This window comes from Heterodontus francisci, chromosome 1 (assembly GCF_036365525.1).
Source record: "Heterodontus francisci isolate sHetFra1 chromosome 1, sHetFra1.hap1, whole genome shotgun sequence".
NCBI classification, from domain to species: Eukaryota; Metazoa; Chordata; class Chondrichthyes; order Heterodontiformes; family Heterodontidae; genus Heterodontus; species Heterodontus francisci.
In genome coordinates, this window is record NC_090371.1 from 24,462,121 (window position 1) to 24,488,294 (window position 26,174).

Genomic DNA, 26,174 nt, shown 5'->3' on the forward strand with positions numbered 1-26,174 from the left:
GCCTTTGATTCAAGGAACAGGTTTATGGGTAGAAGTTAGAAATAAGAAAGGGGTGATCACTTTGATGGGATTATACTATAGGCCCCCCCCAATAGTCAGAGGGAAGTGGAGGAGCATATATGTAGGGAAATCACAGATAGGTGTAAGAATTATAGGATTGTAATAGTTGGTGATTTTAACTTCCCTAATATTGACTGGGACTGCCTTAGTGCTAAGGGATCAGATGGGGAAGAATTTGTTAAGTGTGTCCAAAACAGTTTTCTGAAGCAGCATGTGGATGGCCCCACTAGAGAAAGGGCTACACTCGACCTCCTCTTAGGAAGTGAGGCTAGGCAGGTGGTTGATGGGTCAGTGGGGGAGCACTTTGGGACCAATGACCATAACTCTATTAGCTTCAAGATAATTATGGAAAAGGATAGGATTGGTCCTCAGGTTGAAGTCCTAAATTGGGGGAAGGCTAATTTTGATGGCATCAGACAAGAACTCCCAAAAGTTGAATGGGAGAGGTTGTTTACAGGTAAAGGGATGTCTGGCAAGTGGGAGGCTTTTAAAATTGAGATAGGAAGAGTTCAGGACCAGCATGTTCCTGTTAGATTGAAGGGCAAGGCTGGCAAGTTCAGGGAACCTTGGTTGATGAGGGATATTGAGGGTCTGGTCAGGACAAAGAAGGAAGCATATGTCAGGTACAGGCAGCTGGGATCAAGAGAGTCCCTCGACGAGTATAGGGGATGCAGGACTACACTGGAGGAAATTAGGAGGGCGAAAAGGGGCCATGAGATTTCCCTGGCAAATAAGATAAAAGAGAATCCTAAAAGATTCTGTAAGTATATCAAGAGTAAAAGGGTAGCTAGGGAGAGAGTAGGTCCCCTTAAGGATAAGTGTGGTAATCTATGTGTGGAACCACAGGAAATGGGCGAGGTCTTAAATGAATACTTCTCGTCTATATTTACCTTGGAGGTGGTCATGGAAGCTAGTGAGTTCAAGGGAGGTAACAGCGATATCCTGAAGCATATCAACATTACAAAGGAGGAGGTGTTGGAGGTTTAGAAGTGCATTAAGGTGAATAAATCCCCAGGGCCTGAATGTAGGGGGCATGATTAGTAAGTTTGCAGATAACACCAAAGTTGGTGGTATAGTGGACAGTGAAGAAGGTTGTAAGGTTACAACAGGATTTAGATCAACTGGGAAAGTGGGTAAGGGATTGTCAAATGGAATTTAACAAAGACAAGTGCGAAGTGATGCATTTTGGGAAGTTAAACCAGGGTAGGACATATACAGTGAATGGCAGGGCCGTGGGGAGTGTTGTTGAGCAAAGATACCTTGGGGTGCATGTACATAGTTCCCTGAAAGTGGCAACACAGGTAGACAGGGTGGTGAAGGCGGCGTATGGCACGCCTGCCTTCATCGGCCGAGACATTAAGTACAAGAGTTGGGATGTCATGTTACAGTTGTACATAACGTTGGTTAGGCTGCATTTGGAGTACTGTGTGCAGTTCTGGTCGCTGCACGACAGGAAAGACATGACTAAGCTAGAGAGGGTGCAGAAAAGATTCACAAGGATGTTGCCTGGTTTGGAGGGCTTGAGTTATAAAGATAGATTGGATAGACTGGGTCTGTTTTCCCTGGAGCGAAGGAGGCTGAGAAGGGACATGATAGAGGTATTTAAAATTAAGAGGGGCATAGATAGGGTAGACAGCCAGAGTCTGTTTCCCATGGTAGGAGTGACTAAAACTAGAGGGCATAGATTTAAGGTGAGAGGGAGGAGGTTTAAAGGGGATCAAAGAGGTAAATTTTTCACACAAAGAATAGTGGGTATCTGGAATGAGCTACCAGAGGAGGTGGTGGAGGCAGGAACAGTAGCAACATTTAAGAGGCATTTGGACAGGTAATTGAATGAGCGAGGCATAGAGGGATATGGAATTAATGCAGGCAGGCGGGATTAGTATAGATATGCATTATGGTCGGCATGGACGAGGTGGGCCGAAGGGCCTATTTCTATGCTGTACGACTCTGACTCTATGGCTGCAACCATTATCGTTTCTTCTGTAGTTGAGATGATAAATTATTCTGAAATTGCTATTGGAAGTATTTTTTAAATTAAGAGATCCAACTTTTTGTTCAACTAACTTGCTTGAGCTTTTGATAAGGTAGCAGAGGGTTGATGAGGTAATGTGGTTGATGCGATCTGTATACATGGACTTCAAAAAGGAATTTGGTAAAGTGCCACTTAACAGGCTTCTCAGCAAAGTAAGAGCCCATGGAATAAATGGGACAATAGCAGCATGTATACAGGGGTGGCGCAGTGGTTAGCACCGCAGCCTCACAGCTCCAGGGAACCGGGTTCGATTCCGGGTACTGCCTGTGTGGAGTTTGCAAGTTCTCCCCGTGTCTGCGTGGGTTTTCTCCGGGTGCTCCGGTTTCCTCCCACAAGCCAAAAGACTTGCAGGTTGATAGGTAAATTGGCCATTATAAATTGTCACTAGTATAGGTAGGTGGTAGGGAAATATAGGGACAGGTGGGGATGTTTGGTAGGAATATGGGATTAGTATAAATGGGTGGTTGATGTTCGGCACAGGCTCGGTGGGCCGAAGGGCCTGTTTCAGTGCTGTATCTCTAATCTAATCTAATACGAAACTAGCAGAGTGACAGGAAACAACAGTTGTGAACAGTTTAGGGCGGCACAGTGGCGTAGTGTTAGCACTGCAGCCTCACAGCTCCAGCGACCCGGGTTCGATTCTGGATATTGCCTGTGAGGAGTTTGCAAGTTCTCCCTGTGACTACGTGGGTTTTTGCCGGGTGCTCCGGTTTCCTCCCACAGCCAAAGACTTGCAGGTTGATAGGTAAATTGGCCATTATAAATTGCCCCTAGTATAGGTAGGTAATAGGGGAATTGAGGGAAGGTGGGGATGTGGTAGGAATATGGGATTAATGTAAGATTAGTATAAATGGGTGGTTGATGGTCGGCACAGACTCGGTGGGCCGAAGGGCCTGTTTCAGTGCTGTATCTCTAAATAAAATAAAAAGTTGTTTTTCGGACTGGAGGAAGGTCTATAGTGGAGTTCCCCAGGGGTCAGTGTCAGGACCCCTGCTTTGCATGATCTCAATTAATGACCTTGACATGGGTGTGCAGGGCACAATTTCAAAATCTGTGATGACATAAAACTTAGAAGTATTGTGAACTGCTGGTGGAAGGGGCAGAAACATGGCAGATGATTATTTTGGTAGAAAGAACTAGGAGAGGCAAGATAAATTACAGGGCTACAGGGAAAAGGCAGGGGAATGGGTTCCTCTTGCAGAGAGCCAGCATGTCAGGTCAAATGGCCTCCTTCTGTGCTGTAACCATTCTACGATTCTATAATAAGCAAAAAAAAAATTCTACGCATATTAGGTTTGTTTTAAAGAGGACTTTACTAATGAAATTATAGTTTAAAAAAGTTAAAAGCACAATAATTCAGTTAAGTCTATTTTAATTTAGATTTTTTCCTACTGAAAAATAAAATATCAGTGTTGAATATATGTATCAGATATGCAAATTATGCTTTCTACCAGATCCACTGGGGTATTTGACAAGTATTGCATTTAGAAATGCCGAGTTTTCATCTTGTGGCTCGCAATAGATTTTATTTTAAAAAGGCTCTTCAGGTTAAAAAAGAAAAGGTTTCTGACCCCTGGTCTAGGTTGTCATGTGAATAACAGCCCTTTTGGGATAGATAGGTATGGTGCTAGAACCCATGGAACTGTATTCCATCAAGAGTAAGGATCTTCCAATGGAGAAGGGAATAAGTGACAAGCAAAAAGTTAAGATTAATCAACTTGAATATATCACTTGTTTTCATCTGAGAGAGGAAGAGCTTCTTTGATTAATCTCTGAGTAAGTGGCATAAATTTCAGCTCAGCGGAGTACTTCTTCAACAGAGTAGTTAACTCGGGGAATTTGGTGAGGAAATTCGGCATAGTGAAGGAGGTGGTGCTGTTCTGGTCTTTTACAAGACAAAGAGTGGTCCAAGTGACGGAGCGGGAGACAGAAAGTCTACAGCGGTCGACCGGAAGCCTACTTTTACTGGTCAATACACGTGTTGGGATTCTTACAGTTCCACGTGCTGTAAGATTGGCCTTAACGGCAACCTCGTAAATAGGGCCCGAGCCATTTACGCACCATGCAAGCTTGATGCTGAAATACGGCAAATCAAAAGCATCTTGCGTGACAATGTCGACCCTGATCAGATCATTCCTCGCTGTACATCACGCAAACTTATGCCAATCTACCTCAGATTACCCTGGAAGGGTAATGTAACTCAAGAATTTGAGCAACTGGTGAACCTAGCTGTTTCACGCTGCTATTATGCAGTAGCAACAAATGCAGTGTTCACCACTAACAGGATTCTGCCGTCAAGCCAAAAAGATGTCTTGCCTATCACACAAATGAGTAATGTGATATATAAATTTCAATGCCAGGGTGATGCTAGGTACATAGGCCGTATGTCCCAAAGATTGGCAGATCGTATCAGATTGCATGTCCCTTTCACTGTTTGCAACGGGCAAGGTGCAGGCCGTACCCAACCAGCTCGTGCTTGCAAAACTCAAAACACAGCGTCCAACATTAGATGCGATTCCACAATTGGACAACATTTGCTAAATAACCCTCAGAGTACTAAGAATTACGCTGACAACCAAATTAAGATTGTCAGTTGGGTTTGCAGTGTGGAACATTTGCGCTACATATATAAATACACAGGGCCCTGTTCTTTGCAGACAAAAAGGGCATGTACACACATTGCACTTGTTTCAGCTAAACAAAATAAGCGACGGCCATTCGCTGGTTCATTCCTCAGGGTAATACCTTGACCAGAGTCAAGCTGCCTGGTTTAAATTTCAAACAAAGCTTGGCAGTTAACAGTCAGTTACTGTAAACTGGTGCATTCTCCATGGCAACACCTCGACCAGAGTCCACTTGCCAACCAATCAGCACTCTCTTCTGAGAGTATAAAGTTGTTGCTTTTCCTTACAAATTGTATTCTTGCAAATTGTCCTCATGATTGCAAGACGAAAAACTTCGACAAAATGTCTCTATTTTCAGCAATACAAACCTAATAGCGGTAGGGAATTCAATAGTGCGAAAGAGACAGGTGCTTTTGCGACCGCAGACCTGACTCCAGGATGCTATATTGCTTCCCTGGTGCCAAAATAAAGGATGTCACTGAGCGGCTGCAGGAAATTGAGGGGGGAGGGTGAACAGCCAGAGGTCATGGTTCATAGTGACACCAATGACGTGGAAGAGGGATGAGGTCCTGGAGACAGAGTTTAGGGAAACAGGAGATTGAAAAGCAGGACCTCAAAGGCAATAATCTCTGGATTACTCCTGGTGCCATGAGCTGGTGGGTACAGAAATAGGAAGATAGTTGAAAAATATGTGGCTGGAGAGATGGTGTGGGAGGGAGGGCTTTATATTCCTGAGACATTGGGACCACTTCTGGAAGAGATGGGACCTGTACAAGGACGGTTGCACCTCAAGAGAGCATGAACCAATGCCATCTCAGGGGTTTTGCTGTTGGGAAAGTTTAAACAAGCTTGGCAAGTAAAATGAAGGAAAACCCAAAAGATTTTCTATAAATACAAGAAGAGCAAGAGGATAACTAAAGAAAAAGTAGGGCATAAGTGTAACCTGCATGTAGAGATGAAGGACATTGGTATGGTTCTGAATGATTATTTTACATCTGTTTCCACAAAAGAAAGAGACAATGCAGACAGTGCAATCAGGAAAGGGGTGATATAAATAACAGTGACAGAGGAAGTATGAAGGGGTGTAACATCATTGAAAGTGGATAAATCCTCAGGCCCAGATGAAATGCATCCTAGGCTGTTGAGAAAAAAAGATTTGCATTTATGCAAGGCTTTTCACGACCACCAGATGCCTCAAAGCGCTTTGCAGACAATGAAGCCCTTTTAAAAAAAAATGCAGTCACTGTTGTAATGTAGAAAATGCGGCAGCCAATTTTGCACACATAAAACACCTACAAACAGGATTGTGATGATCATCAAATAATCTGTTTTTGTGATGTTGATTGAGGGATAATTATTGGCCAGGACACTGGGGACAACTCTCCTGCTCTTCTTTGAAATGGCGCCCGGGGATCTTTTACATCCACCCGAGCAGGTAGATGGGGCCTTGGTTTAACGCCTCAGCTTAAAGATAATACCTCAGACAGTGCAGCATTCCTTTAAGCTGCTGCACTGGAGTGTCAGTCTAGATTTCTGTGCTCAAGCCTGAAGTGGGACTTGAACACAGAACCTTGTGACTCAGAGCTGAGACAGCTATCCACTGAGCCATAGGGAAGCAAGTTAAGGAACATTAGAGGCTTTGGCCATTTTCCAATCCTCTCTGCCTTCAGGTATAGTGCCAAAGGACTGGAGGACAGCCAACGTTGCACCATTGTTTTAAAAAGGGAGAAAGGGATAGACCTGGAATTACAGGCCAGTCAGCCTAACCTCGGTAATGGGATAATTACTGGAAAAAATTCTGAGGGACAGGATAAATCTTAATTTAGAAAGACACAGATTAATCAAAGACAATCAGCATGAATTTGTCAAGGGAAGGTTGTGTCTGACTAACATGATTGAATTTTTTGAGGTGCTAACAAGGAGGGTTGATGAGGGTAGCGCATTTAATGTAGTCTCTGTGTATTTTAGCAAGGCTTTTGATAAGGTCCCATGTAGCAGACTGGTCACAAACGTAAAAGCCCATGGAATACAAGACAAAGGGGCAAGTTGAATCCAAAATTGGCTCAGAGGCAGGAAGCAAAGAGTAATGGTTGATTAGATTAGATTAGAGATACAGCACTGAAACAGGCCCTTCGGCCCACCGAGTCTGTGTCGAACATCAACCACCCATTTATACTAATCCTACACTAATCCCATATTCCTACCAAACATCCCCACCTGTCCCTATATTTCCCTACCACCTACCTACACGAGTGACAATTTATAATGGCCAATTTACCTATCAACCTGCAAGTCTTTTGGCTTGTGGGAGGAAACCGGAGCACCCGGAGAAAACCCACGCAGACACAGGGAGAACTTGCAAACTCCACACAGGCAGTACCCGGAATCGAACCCGGGTCCCTGGAGCTGTGAGGCTGCGGTGCTAACCACTGCGCCACTGTGCCGCCCTACTGGATGCTTCTGTGACTGGAAGGCTGTTTCCACTGGGCTTCTGCAGGGCTCAGTACTAGGTCGCTTGCTTTTTGTGGTATCTTCTTCTTTGGCCTCCTTGTCTCGAGAGACAATGGGTAAGCGCCTGGAGGTGGTCAGTGGTTTGTGAAGCAGCACCTGGAGTGGCTATAAAGGCCAATTCTAGAGTGACAGACTCTTCCACAGGTGCTGCAGATAAAATTGGTTGTCGGGGCTGTTACACAGTTGGCTCTCCCCTTGCGCTTCTGTCTTTTTTCCTGCCAACAGCTAAGTCTCTTCGACTTGCCACACTCTAGCCCCGCCTTTATGGCTGTCTGCCAGCTCTGGCGATCACTGGCAACTGACTCCCACGACTTGTGATCAATATCACAGGATTTCATGTCGCGTTTGCAAATGTCTTTAAAGCGGAGACATGGACGGCCGGTAGGTCTGATACCAGTGACGAGCTCGCTGTACAATGTGTCCTTGGGGATCCTGCCATCTTCCATGCGGCTCACATGGCCAAACCATATATCAATGATTTGACCTTGAATGTAGGGAGGTATGATTAAAAAGTTTTCAGATGATACAAAAATTGGCCGTGTGATCGATGAAGAAAGCTGTACACTACAGGAAGATATCAATGGATTAGTCAGGTGGGCAGAACAGTGGCAAATGGAGTTCAATCCAGAATAGTGAGATGTAATGCATTTGGGGAAGGCCAACAAGGCAAGGGAATACACCATAAATGGTGGGATACTGAAGTGTAGAGGAACAGAGGGACCTTGCATGGAGTGCACATTCACAGATCCCTGAAGGCTGCTGGACAGATTGATAAAGTAGTGAAGAAGGCCTATGGGATACTTGCCTTTATTAGCTGAGGTACAGAATATAAGAGTTGGGAGCTAATGCTGGAACTGTATAAAACATGAGTTAGGCTACTGTTTGAGTACTACATGCTGTTCTGGTCACTGCACTGTAGGAAAGATGTGACTGCACTAGAGAGGGTACAGAGGAGATTTACGAGGATGCTGCCTAGACTGAAGAATTTTAGTTATGAGGAAAGATTAGATAGGGTAGGGCTGTTTTCCTTGGAATAGAGGTGGCTGAGGGGAGACCTAATTGAACTGTATAAAATTATGAGGGGTCACAAGAACACAAGAAATAGGAACATGAGTAGACCATATGGCCCATCAAGCCTTCTCCGCCATTCAAAACTATCATGGCTGATCTTAGGATTCAACTCCACTTTCCTGACCACTCCCAATATCCCTCGATTCCCTGAGACACCAAAAATCTGTCTATCCCAGCCTTAAATGTATTCAACGATAGGACATCCACATCCCTCTGGGGTAGAGAGTTCCAAAGATTCACAACCCTTCGAGTGAAGTAATTTCTCTTCATCTCAGTCCTAAATGATTGGCCCCTTATCTTGAGACGATGCCCCCATATTTTAGATTCCCCAATCAGCAGAAATAATTTCTCAGTGTCTACACTATCCAGCCCCTTTATAATCTTGTATGTTTCAATGAGATCACCTCTCATTCTTCTGAACTCCAGAGAATACAAGCCCAATGTACTTAGCCTATCATAGGACAAGCCCCTCATCCCAGGCACCAATTTCGTGATCCTTTGCTGTATTGCCTCCAATGCCAGTATATCCTTTTCTTAAATGTGGAGACCAAAACTACTCATATTAAAAATGAAATCATGCTATTTACAAATTCCTTCCTTTTGGGCAATCAACTCAACACTGAGATTTGAGATTCAACAATTATTTCAATTGGTTTACACCAAGTTTCAGGTCCAAAATAGCAGCTTCATTACATCCTTTATAAGACAGCAAAAGAAACCAGATCTGTCCAAAGTATGATGTTTATTACAGAGATTATAAAACTTAATAATTCCATCACTAAAGGATTGCAAAAAATGCAACAAAACAAGTTATGTTCAACATCAGTGCACTTAAGATTTTCAGCTGGCTGGTTCAGCTAACCAAAACCATTATGGAGAAAGAAACAAACTCCATATACAATTTAATCCAATATTTTTGATGAATTAATGCTTTTACAGCCAAATAGGTCAACACGGCAGCAGTTCTTGTAATCTTTTAGTAGAAAAAGATTTAGACCGGCAAAAAACAAGGATTTCCAAGTGGCCATCCTCTGTCCGGCCAAGGAATGACATGTGATACAGTAAGAGGAGAAATCAATGGACAATTAGAAAGCCAAAATGCCAAAGTACTCCAGATGTGGTCTCACTAAAACCCTGTACAATTGTAGCAATACTTGCTCATTCCTGTACTCCAATCCCCTTGCAATAAAAGCCAACATGCCATTTACCTTCCTAATTGCTTGCTGTGCCTGTACGTTAACTCTCTGCGTTCCTTGTACAAGCACATCCAAGTCTCTTTGAACATCAACACTTAACAGTTTCACACCCTTTAAAATATATGATGCTTTTCTATTCTTACAACCCAAGTGAATAACTTCACCCTTCCCTACATTTTACTCCATCTGCCATCTTGTTGCCCATGCACTTAACCTATCTATATCTCTTTGCAGCCTATATCCTCCCCACAGATTACCTTTCCACCTACCTTTGTATCATCAGCAAACTGAGATACATTACTCTGTCTCTTCATCTAAGTCAAACATACATTGCAAATAGCTGAGACCCCCGCACTGATCCATGTAACACTCCACTATTTACGACCTGCTTACTTGAAAATGCCCCATTAATGCCCACTCATTGCTTCCTAACTGTTAACCAATCATCTATCCCAACTTATCGAATGCGTTTTGGAAATCCAGGTATACTACATCTAACAGTTCCCCTTTTCTACCCTGGTTACATGCTCATAAAACTCTAATAAATTTGTCAAACAAGATTTTCCTTTAGTAAAACCACGTTGACTTGTTCTGATCATACTGTGCTTTTCTCAGTGCGTTGTTAAGACTTCCTTAATAATAGATCCAGCACTTTTCCCAAAAACTGATGCTAGGCTAACTGGCCTGTAGTTCCCGGTTTTCTCTCTCCCTCCTTTCTTGAAAAGCGGTTTAATATTTGCCAACTTCCAATCTGATGGGACCATTCCCCAACCCAAAGGAATTTTGAAAAAAATCATAGCTAGTACATCCAATATATCTGCAGCTCTCTCTTGTAGAACCCATGTAGACCATCACGTCCTGGAGATATTGGAGTTTCTCAAATACGATTTCTTTGCTGATATGAATTTCCTCAATTTCCTCACTCTTTTTAGCCCCTAGGATACTGTCTATTTCTGATATAGAACTTGTGTGTTCTACTGTGAATGTCTTTGCTATTTCCTCATTCCCTTTGATAATTTCTCCAGTCTCTGCTTCTAAGGGACCAACGTTTACTTTAGCTACTCTCTTCCTTTTGATGTACCTATAAAAAGTTCTTACAATCTGTTTTTATATTACTGGCTACTTTACTCTGTCTATTTTTTCTTTTTTTAAAATCAACATTTCATTTTGGTGTCCCTTTGCTGGTTTCTAAAATATTCCCAATCCTCAGACTTAGTACTTTTTTTAAAAAACATTTTAAGCCTTTTTTTTAAATCTAATACTATCCTTAACTTCTTGAGTGAGCCACAGATGGGTCTTCCTTGCTGAGATTTTGTCTTTCAAAGGAATGTATTTTTGTTGAATATTTTTAATTGTTTTTTGTTTTAAAGATTTCCCACTGTTCATTTACCGCCATAACTTGAAATTTATTTAGCCAATTTACCTTAGCCACTTCTCCCCTCATGCATACGTAATTGACTTTGTTTAATATCAAGATTCTTGTTTGATTGGAGTATGTCACTTGCAAACTTAACACGGAATTCAACTGTATTAGGATCAAGGTTTCCCAGTGGATCTTATACTATGACACTGCTAATTAACCCTGCTTCATTACACAATACTAGATCTATTTAAGCTATCTTGCATCTAAGATAGGTCCACATGGAGTGGTTGAGGGGTCCATTAGCAGGGGGCACAGATTAAGGACATGAGGTAGGAGGTTTAAAGGGGATTTGAAGGCAATGTTTGTTATCCAAAGGGGGCTCAGGATCTGGAACTCTTTGCCTGAAAGTGTGGTAGAGGCAGAAACTCTCAACATTTAAAAAGCACTTGGATATGCACTTACCTACAAGGCTGAGGTCTAACAGCTGGAAAGTCAGATTAGGCTGGATGGCTACCTATCGGCCAGCACAGACACAATGGGCTGAATGGCCTCCTTCTACGCTGTTAAATTTGTATTTCTATGATTTCTAAATGAGAATTGGTTTCCCTAACAAATAGTGAAATGGGTTTAAAGGTTGTTTTTTTGAAAACAAACAACCAGAGAAATTTACATCACAGGAGGTTAACAAGACAAAGTGGATAGCTGTTTCAGAGAGCTGACAGCACAGACCAAATAATTTTCTTTTAGGGCACAAAATTCCATGATTCTAAATTGACAACCCTAAAATAGTCTTTCGCTATTCACATGCCTCATAATTTTAAAATATATGTAAACAATAGCATGACATTGGAGTAACAACCCACATGTTCTGAATTCAAATAAACTATGGTAAGTAGTCAAATCGAACTCAATAAATCTGGTAACTGTGGGCTATCACAAGAAAAAAAAATCTAACCATGAAAGCTATCAGATTGTTCTAAAAATTCAGCTTGCAGTCTGGTGTTCACACGACAATACACACTGCACAAGCCAGCAACTTATTCATTTAATTAAAAGAGTGTGGTGTAAGGAATTCTGGAGATTCAAAAACTATATCCTTAGAGTAGAATGAACTTCCTTCCTAACAACACTGTGGGTGTGCCTACACAGATGGACTGTAGTGGTTAAAGAAGGACGCTCATCACCACTTTGAATTTCAACGTCCTCTGAAGTGGCCGAGAAAATGACTCCGTTTAAAACAAACTGAGGTGGTTAATAATTGTGATCTTCCTTTGCCCTCATTCTAAATTAATTTTAAAAAATGATTTCTAAATTTAGTTCTTAAAACGGCACAATGCTTGAACTATGCTCTAAATATCACCTTGTAAAAATGCTCTTACACGCTATTCTCATATTTCTGAAACCTGAAATGTTAGTGCCTCTTCACAATTTTATCTACTTGATTTTTTGATTCTTTCATGGGATGCGAGTATCACTGGCAAGGCCAGCATTTGTTGCCCATCTCGATTTGCCCTGAAGAAGATGGTGGCAAGCCTCCTTCATGAATCGCTATAGTCCATCTGTGTAGGCACACCCACAGTGCTGTTAGGAAGGGAGTTCACTCCACTCTAAGGATATAGTTTTTGAATCTCTAGAATTCCTTACACCACACCCTTTCAAATGAATGTACAATCACATTCGAGTATCTCATCTCCTTACTCCCCAAAGTCTGTCCACCATCTACAAGGTAGAAGTCAGGAGTGTGATGAGTGCAGCTCCAACAACACTCAAGAAGCTCAACAGCATCCAGGACAAATCAGCCCACTTGATTGTTTGTGAATGGGATGCCATTCACTCCCTCCACCACCAACACACAGTGGCAGCAGTGTGTACCATCAACAAGACGCAATGCAGCAACGTACCAAGGCTCCTTAGACAGCACCTTCCAAACCCGTGATCTCTACCACCTGGAAGGACAAGGACAACAGATGCACAGGAACAGCACCAACTCCAAGTTCCCCTCCAAGCCACACACCATCCTGACTTGGAACTATATTGTTGTTGCTTCACTGTCGCTGGGTCAAAATCCTGGAACTCCCTTCCTAACAGCACTGTGGGTGTACTTACCCTACATGGACTGCAGCGTTTCAAGAAAGCAGCTCAGCACCACCTTCTCAAGGGCAATTAGGGATGGGCAATAATGCTGGCCCATCCAGCCAGCAATACCTACATCCCATGAATGAATAAAAAAGTACATCCACCTGGTACCGCTTTATCCACAGTACATGTAACCTCTTCAAAGAACTCCAATAAATTGGTTAAACATGATTTCCCTTTCACAAAATCATGTTGACTCTGCCTGATTACCTTGAAATTTTCCTAAGTGCCCTGCTATAATGTCTTTAATAGCTTCTTTCGTTTTCCCTAAAACAGATGTTAAGAACAAACAAAAGAAGAAAATTACAGCACAGGAACAGGCCCTTCGGCCCTCCAAGCCTACGCCGATCCAAATCCTCTATCTAAACCTGTCGCCTATTTTCTAAGGGTCTGTATCTCTTTACTTCCTGCCCATTCATGTATCTGTCTAGATACATCTTAAAAGACGCCATCGTGCTCGCGTCTACCACCTCCGCTGGCAAAGCGTTCCATGCACCCACCATCCTCTGCGTAAAGAAATTTCCACGCGTATCCCCCCTAAACTTTTCCCCTCTCACTTTGAACTCGTGTCCCTTTGTAATTGAATCCCCCACTCTGGGAAAAAGCTTCTTGCTATCCATCCTGTCTATACCTCTCATGATTTTGTACACCTCAATCAGGTCCCCCCTCAACCTCCGTCTTTCTAATGAAAATAATCCTAATTTACTCAACCTCTCTTCATAGCTAGCGCCCTCCATACCAGGCAACATCCTGGTGAATCTCCTCTGCACCCTCTCCAAAGCATCCACATCCTTTTGGTAATGTGGCGACCAGAACTGCGCGCAGTATTCCAAATGTGGCCGAACCAAAGTCCTATACAACTATAACATGACCTGCCAACTCTTGTACTCAATACCCCGTCCGATGAAGGAAAGCATGCCGTATGCCTTCTTGACCACTCTATTGACCTGCGTTGCCACCTTCAGGGAACAATGGACCTGAACACCCAAATCTCTCTGTACATAAATTTTCCCCAGGATTTTTCCATTTACTGTATAGTTCACTCTTGAATTGGATCTTCCAAAATGCATCACCTCGCATTTGCCCTGATTGAACTCCATCTGTCATTTCTCTGCCCAACTCTCCAGTCTATCTATATTCTGCTGTATTCTCTGACAGTCCCCTTCACTATCTGCTACTCCACCAATCTTAGCGTTGTCTGCAAACTTGCTAATCAGACCACCTATACTTTCCTCCAAATCATTTATGTATATCACAAACAACAGTGGTCCCAGCACGGATCCCTGTGGAACACCACTGGTTACACGTCTCCATTTTGAGAAACTCCCTTCCACTGCTACTCTCTGTCTCCTGTTGCCCAGCCAGTTCTTTATCCATCTAGCTAGTACACCTTGGACCCCATGCGCCTTCACTTTCTCCATCAGCCTACCATGGGGAACCTTATCAAACGCCTTACTGAAGTCCATGTATATGACATCTACAGCCCTTCCCTCATCAATCAACTTTGTCACTTCCTCAAAGAATTCTATTAAGTTGGTAAGACATGACCTTCCCTGCACAAAACCATGTTGCCTATCACTGATAAGCCCATTTTCTTCCAGGTGGGAATAGATCCTAACCCTCAGTATCTTCTCCAGCAGCTTCCCTACCACTGACGTCAGGCTCACCGGTCTATAATTACCTGGATTATCCCTGCTACCCTTCTTAAACAAGGGGACAACATTAGCAATTCTCCAGTCCTCCAGGACCTCACACGTGTTTAAGGATGTTGCAAAGATATCTGTTAAGGCCCCAACTATTTCCTCTCTCGCTTCCCACAGTAACCTGGGATAGATCCCATCCGGACCTGGGGACTTGTCCACCTTAATGCCTTTTAGAATACCCAACACTTCCTCCCTCCTTATGCCGACTTGACCTAGAGTAATCAAACATCTGTCCCTAACCTCAACATCCGTCATGTCCCTCTCCTCGGTGAATACCGATGCAAAGTACTCGTTTAGAATCTCACCCATTTTCTCTGACTCCACGCATAACTTTCCTCCTTTGTCCTTGAGTGGGCCAATCCTTTCTCTAGTTACTCTCTTGCTCCTTATATATGAATAAAAGTCTTTGGGATTTTCCTTAACCCTGTTTGCTAAAGATATTTCATGACCCCTTTTAGCCCTCTTAATTCCTCGTTTCAGATTGTGCCTACAATCCCGATATTCTTTCAAAGCTTCGTCTTTCTGCAGCCGCCTAGACCTTATGTATGCTTCCTTTTTCCTCTTAGCTAGTCTCACAATTTCACCTGTCATCCATGGTTCCCTAATCTTGCCATTTCTACCCCTCATTTTCACAGGAACATGTCTCTCCTGCACGCTAATCAACCTCTCTTTAAAAGCCTCCCACATATCAAATGTGGATTTACCTTCAAACAGCTGCTCCCAATCTACATTCCCCAGCTCCTGCCGAATTTTGGTATAGTTGGCCTTCCCCCAATTTAGCACTCTTCCTTTAGGACCACTCTCGTCTTTGTCCATGAGTATTCTAAAACTTACGGAATTGTGATCACTATTCCCAAAGTAGTCCCCTACTGAAACGTCAACCACCTGGCCCGGCTCATTTCCCAACACCAGGTCCAGTATGGCCCCTTCCCGAGTTGGACTATTTACATACTGCTCTAGAAAACCCTCCTGGATGCTCCTTACAAATTCTGCTCCATCTAGACCTCTAACACTAAGTGAATCCCAGTCAATGTTGGGAAAATTAAAATCTCCTATCACCACCACCCTGTTGCTCCCACAGCTTTCCATAATCTGTTTACATATTTGTACCTCTATCTCACGCTCGCTGTTGGGAGGCCTGCAGTACAGCCCCAACATTGTTACCGCACCCTTCCTATTTCTGAGTTCGGCCCATATTGCCTCACAGCTCGAGTCCTCCATAGTGCCTTCCTTCAGCACAGCTGTGATATCCTCTTTGACCAGTAATGCAACTCCTCCACCCCTTTTACCTCCCTCTCTATCCCGCCTGAAGCATCGGTATCCTGGGATATTTAGTTGCCAATCATGCCCTTCCCTTAACCAAGTCTCAGTAATAGCAATAACATCATACTCCCAGGTACTAATCCAAGCCCTAAGTTCATCTGACTTACCTACTACACTTCTTGCATTAAAACAAATACACCTCAGACCACCAGTCCCTTTGCTTTCATCATCTGCTCCCTGCCTACTCTTTCCCTTAGTCACGCTGACTTCTTAAGCTAACTAGCTTGTAGTTTCCTCCTTTCTGTCTCCCTTTCTTCTTGAATAAAGGAGTTACACTGGCAATTTTCCAATCTAATGGAACCCTCCACGAATCTAGGGAATTTTGGAAAATTAAAATCAATGCATCAACTCTCTCACTTTCTTCTAAGACCCTAGGATGAAGTCCATCATGACCTGGTTACTTGTCAACCATAGCTCCAACAATCAGTACCACTTCCCTGGTGATTGTAATTTTGAGTTCATCCCTCCCTTCCATTTCCTGTCTTAGCGCTTTTTCTAGGATTTTACTTCTATCCTCTAAAGTGAAGACTGATGCAAAATTCATCTGCCATCTCCTTATTTTCAATTATTAATTCCTTTCTGCTTTCTCTAGGAACAACGCTCACTTAACTTTTTTCTTACTTAAATATGTATGGAAACTCTTTTTATATTTCTAGCTAGCTTTGTCCCATACTCTAATTGCTCCTTCCTTATTAATCTTTTAGCCACCCTTTGCTGTTTATTGTATTCTGTCCAATCTTCTGACCTGCCACCCATCTTTGCACAATTGATGTGCGTTTTCTTTAAATCACAGAATCGTTACAGCGCAGGAGACGGCCATTCGGCCCATGGTTTCCGCCCCAGCTCTCTGAAGGAGCAATTCTCAGTTCCATTCCACTGCCTTCTCCCCATAACCCGACACATTCTTCCTTTTCCTATAACTGTCTAATTCCTTTTTGAATGCTTCAATTGAACCTGCCTCCACCACGTTCTCAGGCAGCGCATATATTAAGTTTGATACCATCTTTAACTTTTTTAGTTAACCACTGATGGTAGGTTCTCCCCTTAGAATTGAAATCCAGAGCTTCGGGACTTGGTAGCTGAAGGTATGGCAACCAATGGGTGGAGCAATTAAAATCAAGATGCTCTAGAAGCTAGAATTGGAGGAGCACAGTTCTTGGAGGGCTGCCGGACACGGATAGAGAGGGGAAAGGCCATGGAGTGATCTGAAAACAAGGATGGGAATTTTAAAATCAAGGCTTAGCCAGTGTAGGTCAGATAGCACAGTGGTGATGGGTGAATGGGACTTGGTGCGAGTTAGGACACGTCAGCAAAGTTTTGGATGACCTCAAGTTTGAAGGTAGAACATGGGAGACCAGCCAGGAATGTGCTGGAATGGTCAAGTCGAGAGGTTAAAAAAAAGGCATGGATGAGGATCAGCAGATGAGCTCAGGCAGGGGCGCAGTCGAGATGTTACAGAAGTAGAAATAGCTGATACTGATGGTACAGATTTGCAGTCCGAAGCTCATTTTGATGTCAAATATGACACCAGAGAAGCGACCAGTCTGGTTCAGCCTCAAAGGAGATAGCTGGAGTTGCTGGCGAGGGAACATCTGCCAGAGATCAAAAACAATGGCTTTGATCTTACCTATATATATTTGGGGGAAATTGCTGCTCATCCAGCACTGAATGTCAACAAGCAGTCTGACAATTTACAGACAGCAAAAGGCTCGAGAGGGGCAGGTATGAGGTAGACCTGGGTGGCGTCAGCCTACTTGCAGAAACTGATGCTGTGCTTTTGGATGATGTTGCCAATGGGCAGCATGCAGATGAGAAACAGGAGAGGTCAAGGATAGATCTTAGAGGGACACCAGAGCCAATAGTGTGGCAGCAGGAAGGGAAGCAATTACAGATGATTCTCTGGCTATGACTGGACAGGTAAGAATGGAAAAGTAAAAGCAAAATATAGAGTGAATGCTGGAAATCTGAAATGAAAACAGAAATGCTGTAAAGCATTTGTGGAGAAAGGAAGAGTTAATGTTTCAGGTCAATGACAGTTCTCAACTCAGCACCCAACTCGCTTTTAATAGATTAGCCTCAATTAACTAAATCAGTAGTTAAAAAATCTGATCAAGGTGTAAACTGCAACTGAAATGAATCTTACATTTAAGCACATTAAACCTTTACATACAAAAAGTTTTTAGTTCAGCATGGATTTCAAATGAGTGGTCATTATCAATTTACCACAAGGTCAACAAGAGGACAAATTCCAAAGATGTTAGATTTAAAATATAAAGTAAGCATTTTAACGACACCTGTGTTCCATGGATGAGCACTGTGGGTCAACACAGGTAGTGATAGCACCAATGACGAACGCAGACTGAATTTCAGGGTCCGGATGCATCTGGATAGCCTGCACAACATCAATAACATCTGTGTATCTAGGGAAAAAAGTGTGTGCGTGTGAATTGAGAATTAGTTACAAGAACTGCATCAACATCTTACTGCAGTGTTACAAGTTGAAGGGTTCTGAGAAAAGGCTTATCCAGCCTTGTGCATTTCCCAACAGGGCTGTGTAGTAGAGACTTTTAATTTGAACAATTATACAAGCTAATTCAAGCACTTTATCTAAAGGGCATTCTAAGCACTTAGACCATTTAATCACCTTCTAAACTGAACTGAAGTACACCTAACCTTCAAATGTCCTTTGCAGTTTTGAACAGCTGAATCAAGAATCAAGTCAACTAGACTAAACTTGGAAAGGTCTGGATGGAAGGTTTCAAAATCATATATAAAGAATAAATACCAAAATGGAAGAGTCAAAATCATCACCCAAAATTAATAGAACTGTCCTCATTTATTTTTATTGGAATTTTCTTTCATTTGTTCCTTTAATCCATTTTTGACATGAATGTCTTCAATTTTTTTTTTACTGAACTAAGTTTCCTTATCTTGTTATAAACAGTGAGCTGCATCCTCATTCATACACAGCAAATCAATCAAAAAGTAAGCAATCTCTGCTTTCTCACCACAGTACTATCAACCTGCAGGGAATGGGGATGCAGAGATTTTGCTCTTGCCCCTCCAAATAAGAATCAGAATGTTTACAGAACAGGAGGGGGATATTTGGTTCTTCAAGTCTGTGGTGGCTCTCTGCAAGAGCAACTCAGCCAGCCCCACACTCCTTCCCTTGCGCTGCAGCCCCACAAATTTATTCTCTGCAGATAATTATCCAATTTCCTTTTGAAAGGCATGATTGAATTTGCCTCCACCACACACTCAGGCAGTGCATTCCAGACACAAACCACACACTGCATAAAAAAATATTTTCCTCGTATTGCCTGTGGTTCTTTTGCCATTCATCATAAATCTGTCCCCTCTGGTTCTCAACCCTTCTTTCAATTAGAGCAATTTCTCCCAAACCACTCTGGTTAAATCCCTCACGATTTTGAACACTTCTATCAAATCTTCTCTCAATGGAGGAGTGCCCCAGTTTCTCCAATCTATTCAGAGAACTGAAGTCCCTCATCTCTGGAACCATTCCTGTGAATCTTTTCTGCACCCTCTCCATTACCTTCACATCCTTCCTAAAGTGTGCTGCCCAGAATTGGACACTCCAGTTGGGGCTGAACCAGTGTTTTACAAAAGTTCATCTTAACTTGCTTGCTTTTGTTCTCTATGTCTCTATTTATAAAGCCCAGGGTTGTATATGCCTTTATAACCACTTTCTCAACCTCGCATGACACTTTCAACAATGTGTGTACGTACAGTGCCAGGTCCCTCTGCTCCTGCACTCCTTTCAGAATTGTATCCTTTATTTTGTATGGCCTCTCCTCATTCTTCTGACCAAAATGTATCACCTTACACTTCTTGGCATTAAATTTCATCCGCCACATGTCCGCCCATTCTACCAGTGTGTCTATGCCCTCTCGAAGTCTATCACCATCCTCCTCATAGTTCACAATACTTCCAAGTTTTGTGTCATTTGCAAATTTTGAAATTGTGCCCTGCACACCCAACTGTAGGTCATTAATAGACATCAAGGAAAGCAGTGGTCCTAGTACTAACCTTCATCCAGTCTGAAAAACAACCGTTTACTACTGCCCTGTTTCCTGTCACTCAGCCAACTTCACATCCATTTTTTTTTGATTCATTCATGGGAAGTGGGCGTCGCTGTCTAGGCCAGCATTTATTGCCCATCCCTAATTGCCCTCTAGAAGGTGGTGGTGAGCTGCCTTCTTGAACCGCTGCAGTGCACGTGGGGTAGGCACACACACAGTGCTGTTAAGAAGGGAGTTCCAGGATTTTGACTCAGTGACAGTAAAGGAACAGCGATATGTTTCCAAGTCAGATTAGGCAGTGGCTTGGAGGAGAACTTGCAGGCGGTGTTACCAACCATTTGCTGCCCTTGTCCTTCTAGGTGATAGACGTTGTGGGTTTGGAAGGTGCTGTTGAAGGAGCCTTAGTGAGTTGCTGCAGTGCATCTTGTAGATGGTACACATTGCTGCCACTGTGCGTCGGTGGTGGAGGGAGTGAATGTTTGTGGATGGGGTGCCAATCAAGCAGGCTGCTTTGTCCTGAATGGTGTTGAGCTTCTTGAGTGTTGCTGGAGCTGCACCAATCCAGGCAAGTGGAGAGTATTCCATCACACTCCTGACTTGTGCCTTGTAGATGGTGGACAAGCTTTGGGGAGACAGGTGGTGAGTTACTCGCCGCAGCATTCCTAGCCTCTGATCTGCTCTTGTAGCTATGGTATTTGTATGATTACTCCAGTTCAGTTTCTGGTCAACAGTGACCTACAGGATGTTGATAGTGGGGGATTCAGTGATGGTAATGCCATTGAATGTCAAGGGGAGATGGTCAGATTCTCTCTTGCTGGAGATGGTCATTGCCTGGCACTTGTGTGGCGCGTATGTTACTTGCCACTCATCAGCCCAAGCCTGAAGATTGTCCAGGTCGTGCTGCATTTCTACATGGACTGCTTCAGTATCTGAGGAGTCACGAATGGTGCTGAACATTGTGCAATCATCAGCGAACATCCCCACTTCTGACCTTTTGATTGAAGGAAGGTCATTGATGAAGTAGCTGAAGATGGTTGAGCCTAGGACACTACCCTGAGGAAATCCTGCAGTGATGTCCTGGAGCCGAGATGACTGACCTCCAACAACCACAACCATTTTCCTTTGCGCTAGGTAAGACTCCAACCAGCAGAGAGTTTTCCCCCGATTCCCATTGACTTCAGTTTTGCCTGGACTCCTTGATGCCGTACGGTCAAATGCTGCCTTGATGTCAAGGGCAGTCACTCTCCCCTCACCTCTTGAGTTCAGCTCTTTTGTCCATGTTTGAACCAAGACTGCATTGAGGTCAAGAGCTGAGTGGCCATGGCCTGTTGGAACAGCTTGGCTAGGGGTCTTCAGTACTTTTGCCAAAATGTTGTCAGGGCCCATCGCCTTTGTAGCATCCAGTGCCTTCAGTCGTTTCTTGATATCATGCAGAGTGAATCGAATTGGCTGAAGACTGGCATCTGTGATGCTGGGTACTTCAGGAGGTCGCCGAGATGGAACATCAACTCGGCACTTCTGGCTAGAGATGATTGCAAATGCTTCAGCCTTCTCTTTTGCACTGATGTGCTGGGCTCCCCCATCATTGAGGATGGGGATAAAAACAAGAAATGCTGGAACCACTCAGCAGGTCAGTGACCCGAAACATTAACTCTGCTTCTCTTTTCACAGATGCTGCCAGACCTGCTGAGTGGTTCCAGCATTTCTTGTTTTTATTTCAGATTTCCAGCATCCGCAGTATTTTGCTTTTATATTATTGAGGATGGGGATATTTGTGGAGCCACCTCCTCCAGTAAGTTGTTTAATTGTCCACCATCATTCACGGCTGGATTTGACAGGACAGCAGAACTTAGATCTGATCCGTTGGTTATGGAACCGCCTAGCTCTGTCTATCGCATGCTGCTTACGTAGTTTGGCAAGCAAGTAGTCCTGGCTTGTAGCTTCACCAGGTTGACACCTCATTTTGAGGAATGCCTGGTACTGCTCCTGGCATGCCCTTCTGCACTCTTCATTGAACCAGGGTTGGTCTCCGGGCTTGATGGTAACGGTAGAGCAGGGAATATGCCGGGCCATGAGATTGTGGGAGAGTACAATTCTGCTGATGGCCCACAGCGCCTCGTGGATGCCCAGTTTTGCACTGCAAGATCTGTTCAAAATCTATCCCATTTGGCATGGTGGTAGTGCCACACAACACGAAGGAGGGTATCCTCAAAAGTGAAGACGGGACTTTGGCTCCAAGGACTGTGTGGTGGTCACTCCTACCAATACTGTCGTGGACAGATGCATCTGCAGCAGGCAGATTGGCGAGGTCAAGTATGTTTCTCCCCTCTTGTTGGGTCCCTCACCACCTTCTCAGTCACCCCGGTCAGTCGTGGTGCTACCGAGCCACTCTTGCTGATGGACATTGAAGTCCCCCACCCAGAGTACATTCTGCGCCCTTGCCACCTTCAGTGCTTCCTGCAAGTGGTCTTCAACACAGAGGAATACTTATTAATAAGCTGAGGGAGGGCGGTAGGTGGTAATCAGCAGCAGGTTTCCTTGCCCATGTTTGACCTGATGCCATGAGACCTCTGGAGTCGATGTTCAGGACTAGCAGGGCGAACCCCTCCCTACGGTATACCACTGTGCTGCCACCTCTGATGGCGGTGTCTGGGACATTGTAAGGTATGATTCCGTGAGGCTGTTGCTTGACTGGTCTGTGGAACAGCTCTCCCAACTTTGGCACAAGCCCCCAGATGTTAGTAAGGAGGACTTTGCAGGGTTGAGAGGGCTGGGTTGATGCAGGGTAGTCCGTCCGGTTTCATTCTTTATTGACTTCGTAGCGGTTCGATACAATTGAGTGGCTTGCAAGACCATTTCCGAGAGTATTTAAGAGTCAAACACATTGCTGTGGGTCTGGAGTCACATGTAGGCCAGACCAGGTAAGGAAAGCAGATTTCCTTCCCTAAAGGACATTCGTGAAATAGATGGGTTTTTACAACAATCGACATTGGTTTCATGGCCATCTTGGATTTTATTCCAGATTTATTAACTGAATTCAAATTCCACCTTCTGCTGTGGTGGGATTTGAACCCATGTCCCCCGAGCAATACCCTGGGTCTCTGGGTTACTAGTCCAGTGACAGGGTTCTGAAGAAGGGTCACTGACCTGAACTCTGCTTCTCTCTCCACAGATACTGCCAGACCTGCTGAGTATTTCTAGCATTTCTTGTTTTTATTTCAGATTTCCAGCATCCACAGTATTTTGCTTTTATTACAACTTCTCAGAATTGATTTCAACTTTGATGAGTTAGCTGACTTTGTTAGGTTGGCACCTATAACTACTATCCTTGGTGGGCTGCTGGACAGTGTGCATGCATACAGCTCAGGTGAACCTCTGATTAAGTGAGCTGTAATCCCCTCTTGGGTTCTACAGCCTGTTAAATATTGACTCTCTAAGCCCACATGTAAATAATGGCTGCACTGGAATGTTATTACCACCGACTGAACCAAAAGAAACATTAACAGTTTCAGGGAAGGACAAGGTTTCATGTAGACTATTTGATATATTACTGGAATTACACTACTCTAAGGATTTTGAATCAGAGTCCAATAAGTGTTCATATAACAGAAATAATTTTAACAATTTATTTTGCATGTTTAGATTCCATTCAGTAATAGGCAGTCAAACAGTTGCTCTCACATTTCCTGATGCTCTTGAACCAATTGCAAGGTGTCCCAAATGCAACATCCTGATTTTTTTTTCCTTTTGACTTGCATTGTGTAGAACTTGCATGCAAAGTAATCCCAGCTAGTCTAAATTACACTTACCCTGGTGTAACAATCAGTAGCCTCACTTTCTTTCGTGAGTACACAGATTGACGAACAGTCCTATTCCGCTGTGCTTCAAGAACGCTTGAAAGATAACGGTGGATTTGTCCAAAATTGAATGGCTCACAGTTATCTGGCATCTGACGGTAAACTGACCACCTGGAATGAAAAAAGACCATAATTATTTATGAGAGGAGTGAATGCAACAGTTCAGATTTGTAGGAATCACTCAGCAGGTCTGGCAGCATCTGTGGAAAGAGAAGCAGAGTTAACGTTTCGGGTCAGTGACCCTTCTTCGGAACTGACAAATATTAGAAAAGTCACAGATTATAAACAAGTGAGGTGGGGGTGGGGCAAGAGATAACAAAGGAGAAGGTGCAGATTGGACCAGGCCACATAGCTGACCAAAAGGTCACGGAGCAAAGGCAAACAATATGTTAATGGTGTGTTGAAAGACAAAGCATTAGTACAGATTAGGTGTGAATACACTGAATATTGAACAGCAGCAAGTGCAAACCTGAAGACAAACAACCTGAAAAAAACAGTGGGTAAGCAAACTGAACAAACTAAGATGAAATGAAATAAATGCAAATAAAGATTGTAAAAAATGTAAAAAGGAATGTAAAAAAAAAAGAAAAAATAACTAAAAATGAAAGTAAAATGGGGGGCTGTCATGCTCTGAAATGATTGAACTCAATGTTCAGTCCGGCAGGCTGTAGTGTGCCTAATCGGTAGATGAAATGCTGTTCCTCGAGCTTGCGTTGATGTTCACTGGAACACTGCAGCAATCCCAGGACAGAGATGTGAGCATGAGAGCAGGGGGGAGTGTTGAAATGGCAAGCAACCGGAAGCTCAGGGTCCTGCTTGCGGACTGAGTGGAGATGCTCCGCAAAGCGGTCACCCAGTCTGCGCTTGGTCTCCCCAATGTAGAGGAGACCACACTGTGAGCAGCGAATACAGTATACTACATTGAAAGAAGTACAAGTAAATCGCTGCTTCACCTGAAAGGAGTGTTTGGGGCCTGGGATAGTGAGGAGAGAGGAGGTAAATGGGCAGGTATTACACCTCCTGCGATTGCAGGGGAAGGTGCCCTGGGACGGGGACGAGGTGGTGGGGGTAATGGAGGAGTGGACCAGGGTGTCACGGAGGGAACGATCCCTTCGGAATGCTGACAAGGGAAGGGAGGGGAAGATGCAACTGGTAGTGGCATCACGCTGGAGGTGGCGAAAATGGCGGAGGATGATGCTTTCGATATGGAGGCTGATGGGATGAAAAGTGAGGACAAGGGGAACCCTGTCACGGTTCTGGGAGGGAGGGGAAGGGGTGAGGGTAGAGGTGCGGGGAATGGGTCGGACACGGTTGAGGGCCCCGTCAACCACAGTGGGGGGAAATCCTCGGATGAGGAAAAAGGTCATATCAGAAGCACCGTCATGGAAGGTAGCATCATCAGAGCAGATGCGTCGGAGACGGAGAAACTGGGAGAATGGAATGGAGTCCTTACAGGAGGTAGGGTGTGAAGAAGTGTAGTCGAGGTAGCTGTGGGAGTCGGTGGGCTTATAATGGATATTGGTAGACAACCTATACCCAGAGATGGAGACAGAGAAGTCGAGGAAGGGAAGGGAAGTGTCAGAGATGGACCATGTAAAGGAGAGAGAAGGGTGGAAATTGGAAGCAAAAGTTGATAAATTTTTCTAGTTCGGGGCGGGAGCAGGAAACGGCACCGATACAGTCATCAATGTACCGGAAAAAGAGTTGGGGGAGGCGGGTGAATGGGTCTGCTGGTCGGGGGGAGGACTCCTGGTCGAAGAAGTGAGCCCGGAGGCGGAGGCGACGGAAGAAGAGCTCAACGTCATGCCGAGCGCGAAATTCATTGAGGTGGGGGCGTAAGGGGATAAAACTGAGACATTTGCTGAGTACAGAACGCTCAGCATCAGAGAGGGGGAGGTCAGAGGGTATAGTGAATACACGGCAAGGGGTCAGATCAGAAGGGGTGGGGTCAGAGGGAAGTGAAGTGGAAGGAGGATCTGGAGGGGCATTAGTCCCCATCAGCTGCTGGAGCTTGCGTCCACTCAGTCCTACTCAGGCCCCCTCCCGCAACTCTTTTTCCGGTACATTGATGACTGTATCGGTGCCGTTTCCTGCTCCCGCCCCGAACTAGAAAACTTTATCTACTTTGCTTCCAATTTCCACCCTTCTCTCACCTTTACATGGTCCATCTCTGACACTTCCCTTCCCCGACTTCTCGGTCTCCATCTCTGGGGATAGGTTGTCTACCAATATCCATTATAAGCCCACTGACTCCC

The 26,174-nt window shown here is 44.0% G+C and overlaps 1 protein-coding gene across 2 annotated transcripts in view; it reads right to left on the reverse strand.

Annotated features, from left to right (window-relative positions):
* dnaaf9 (dynein axonemal assembly factor 9) overlaps window positions 1–26,174 on the reverse strand; it is a 265,646-nt gene that overhangs the window by 39,717 nt on the left and 199,755 nt on the right. For both annotated transcript variants that reach the window (XM_068028730.1, XM_068028729.1), the window contains 2 exons: window positions 23,872–24,030; window positions 18,317–18,442 (listed from right to left, as the gene is read on the reverse strand). In XM_068028730.1, the coding sequence (XP_067884831.1) occupies window positions 18,317–18,442; window positions 23,872–24,030 (285 nt within the window). The remainder of the gene's footprint in view (window positions 1–18,316; window positions 18,443–23,871; window positions 24,031–26,174) is intronic.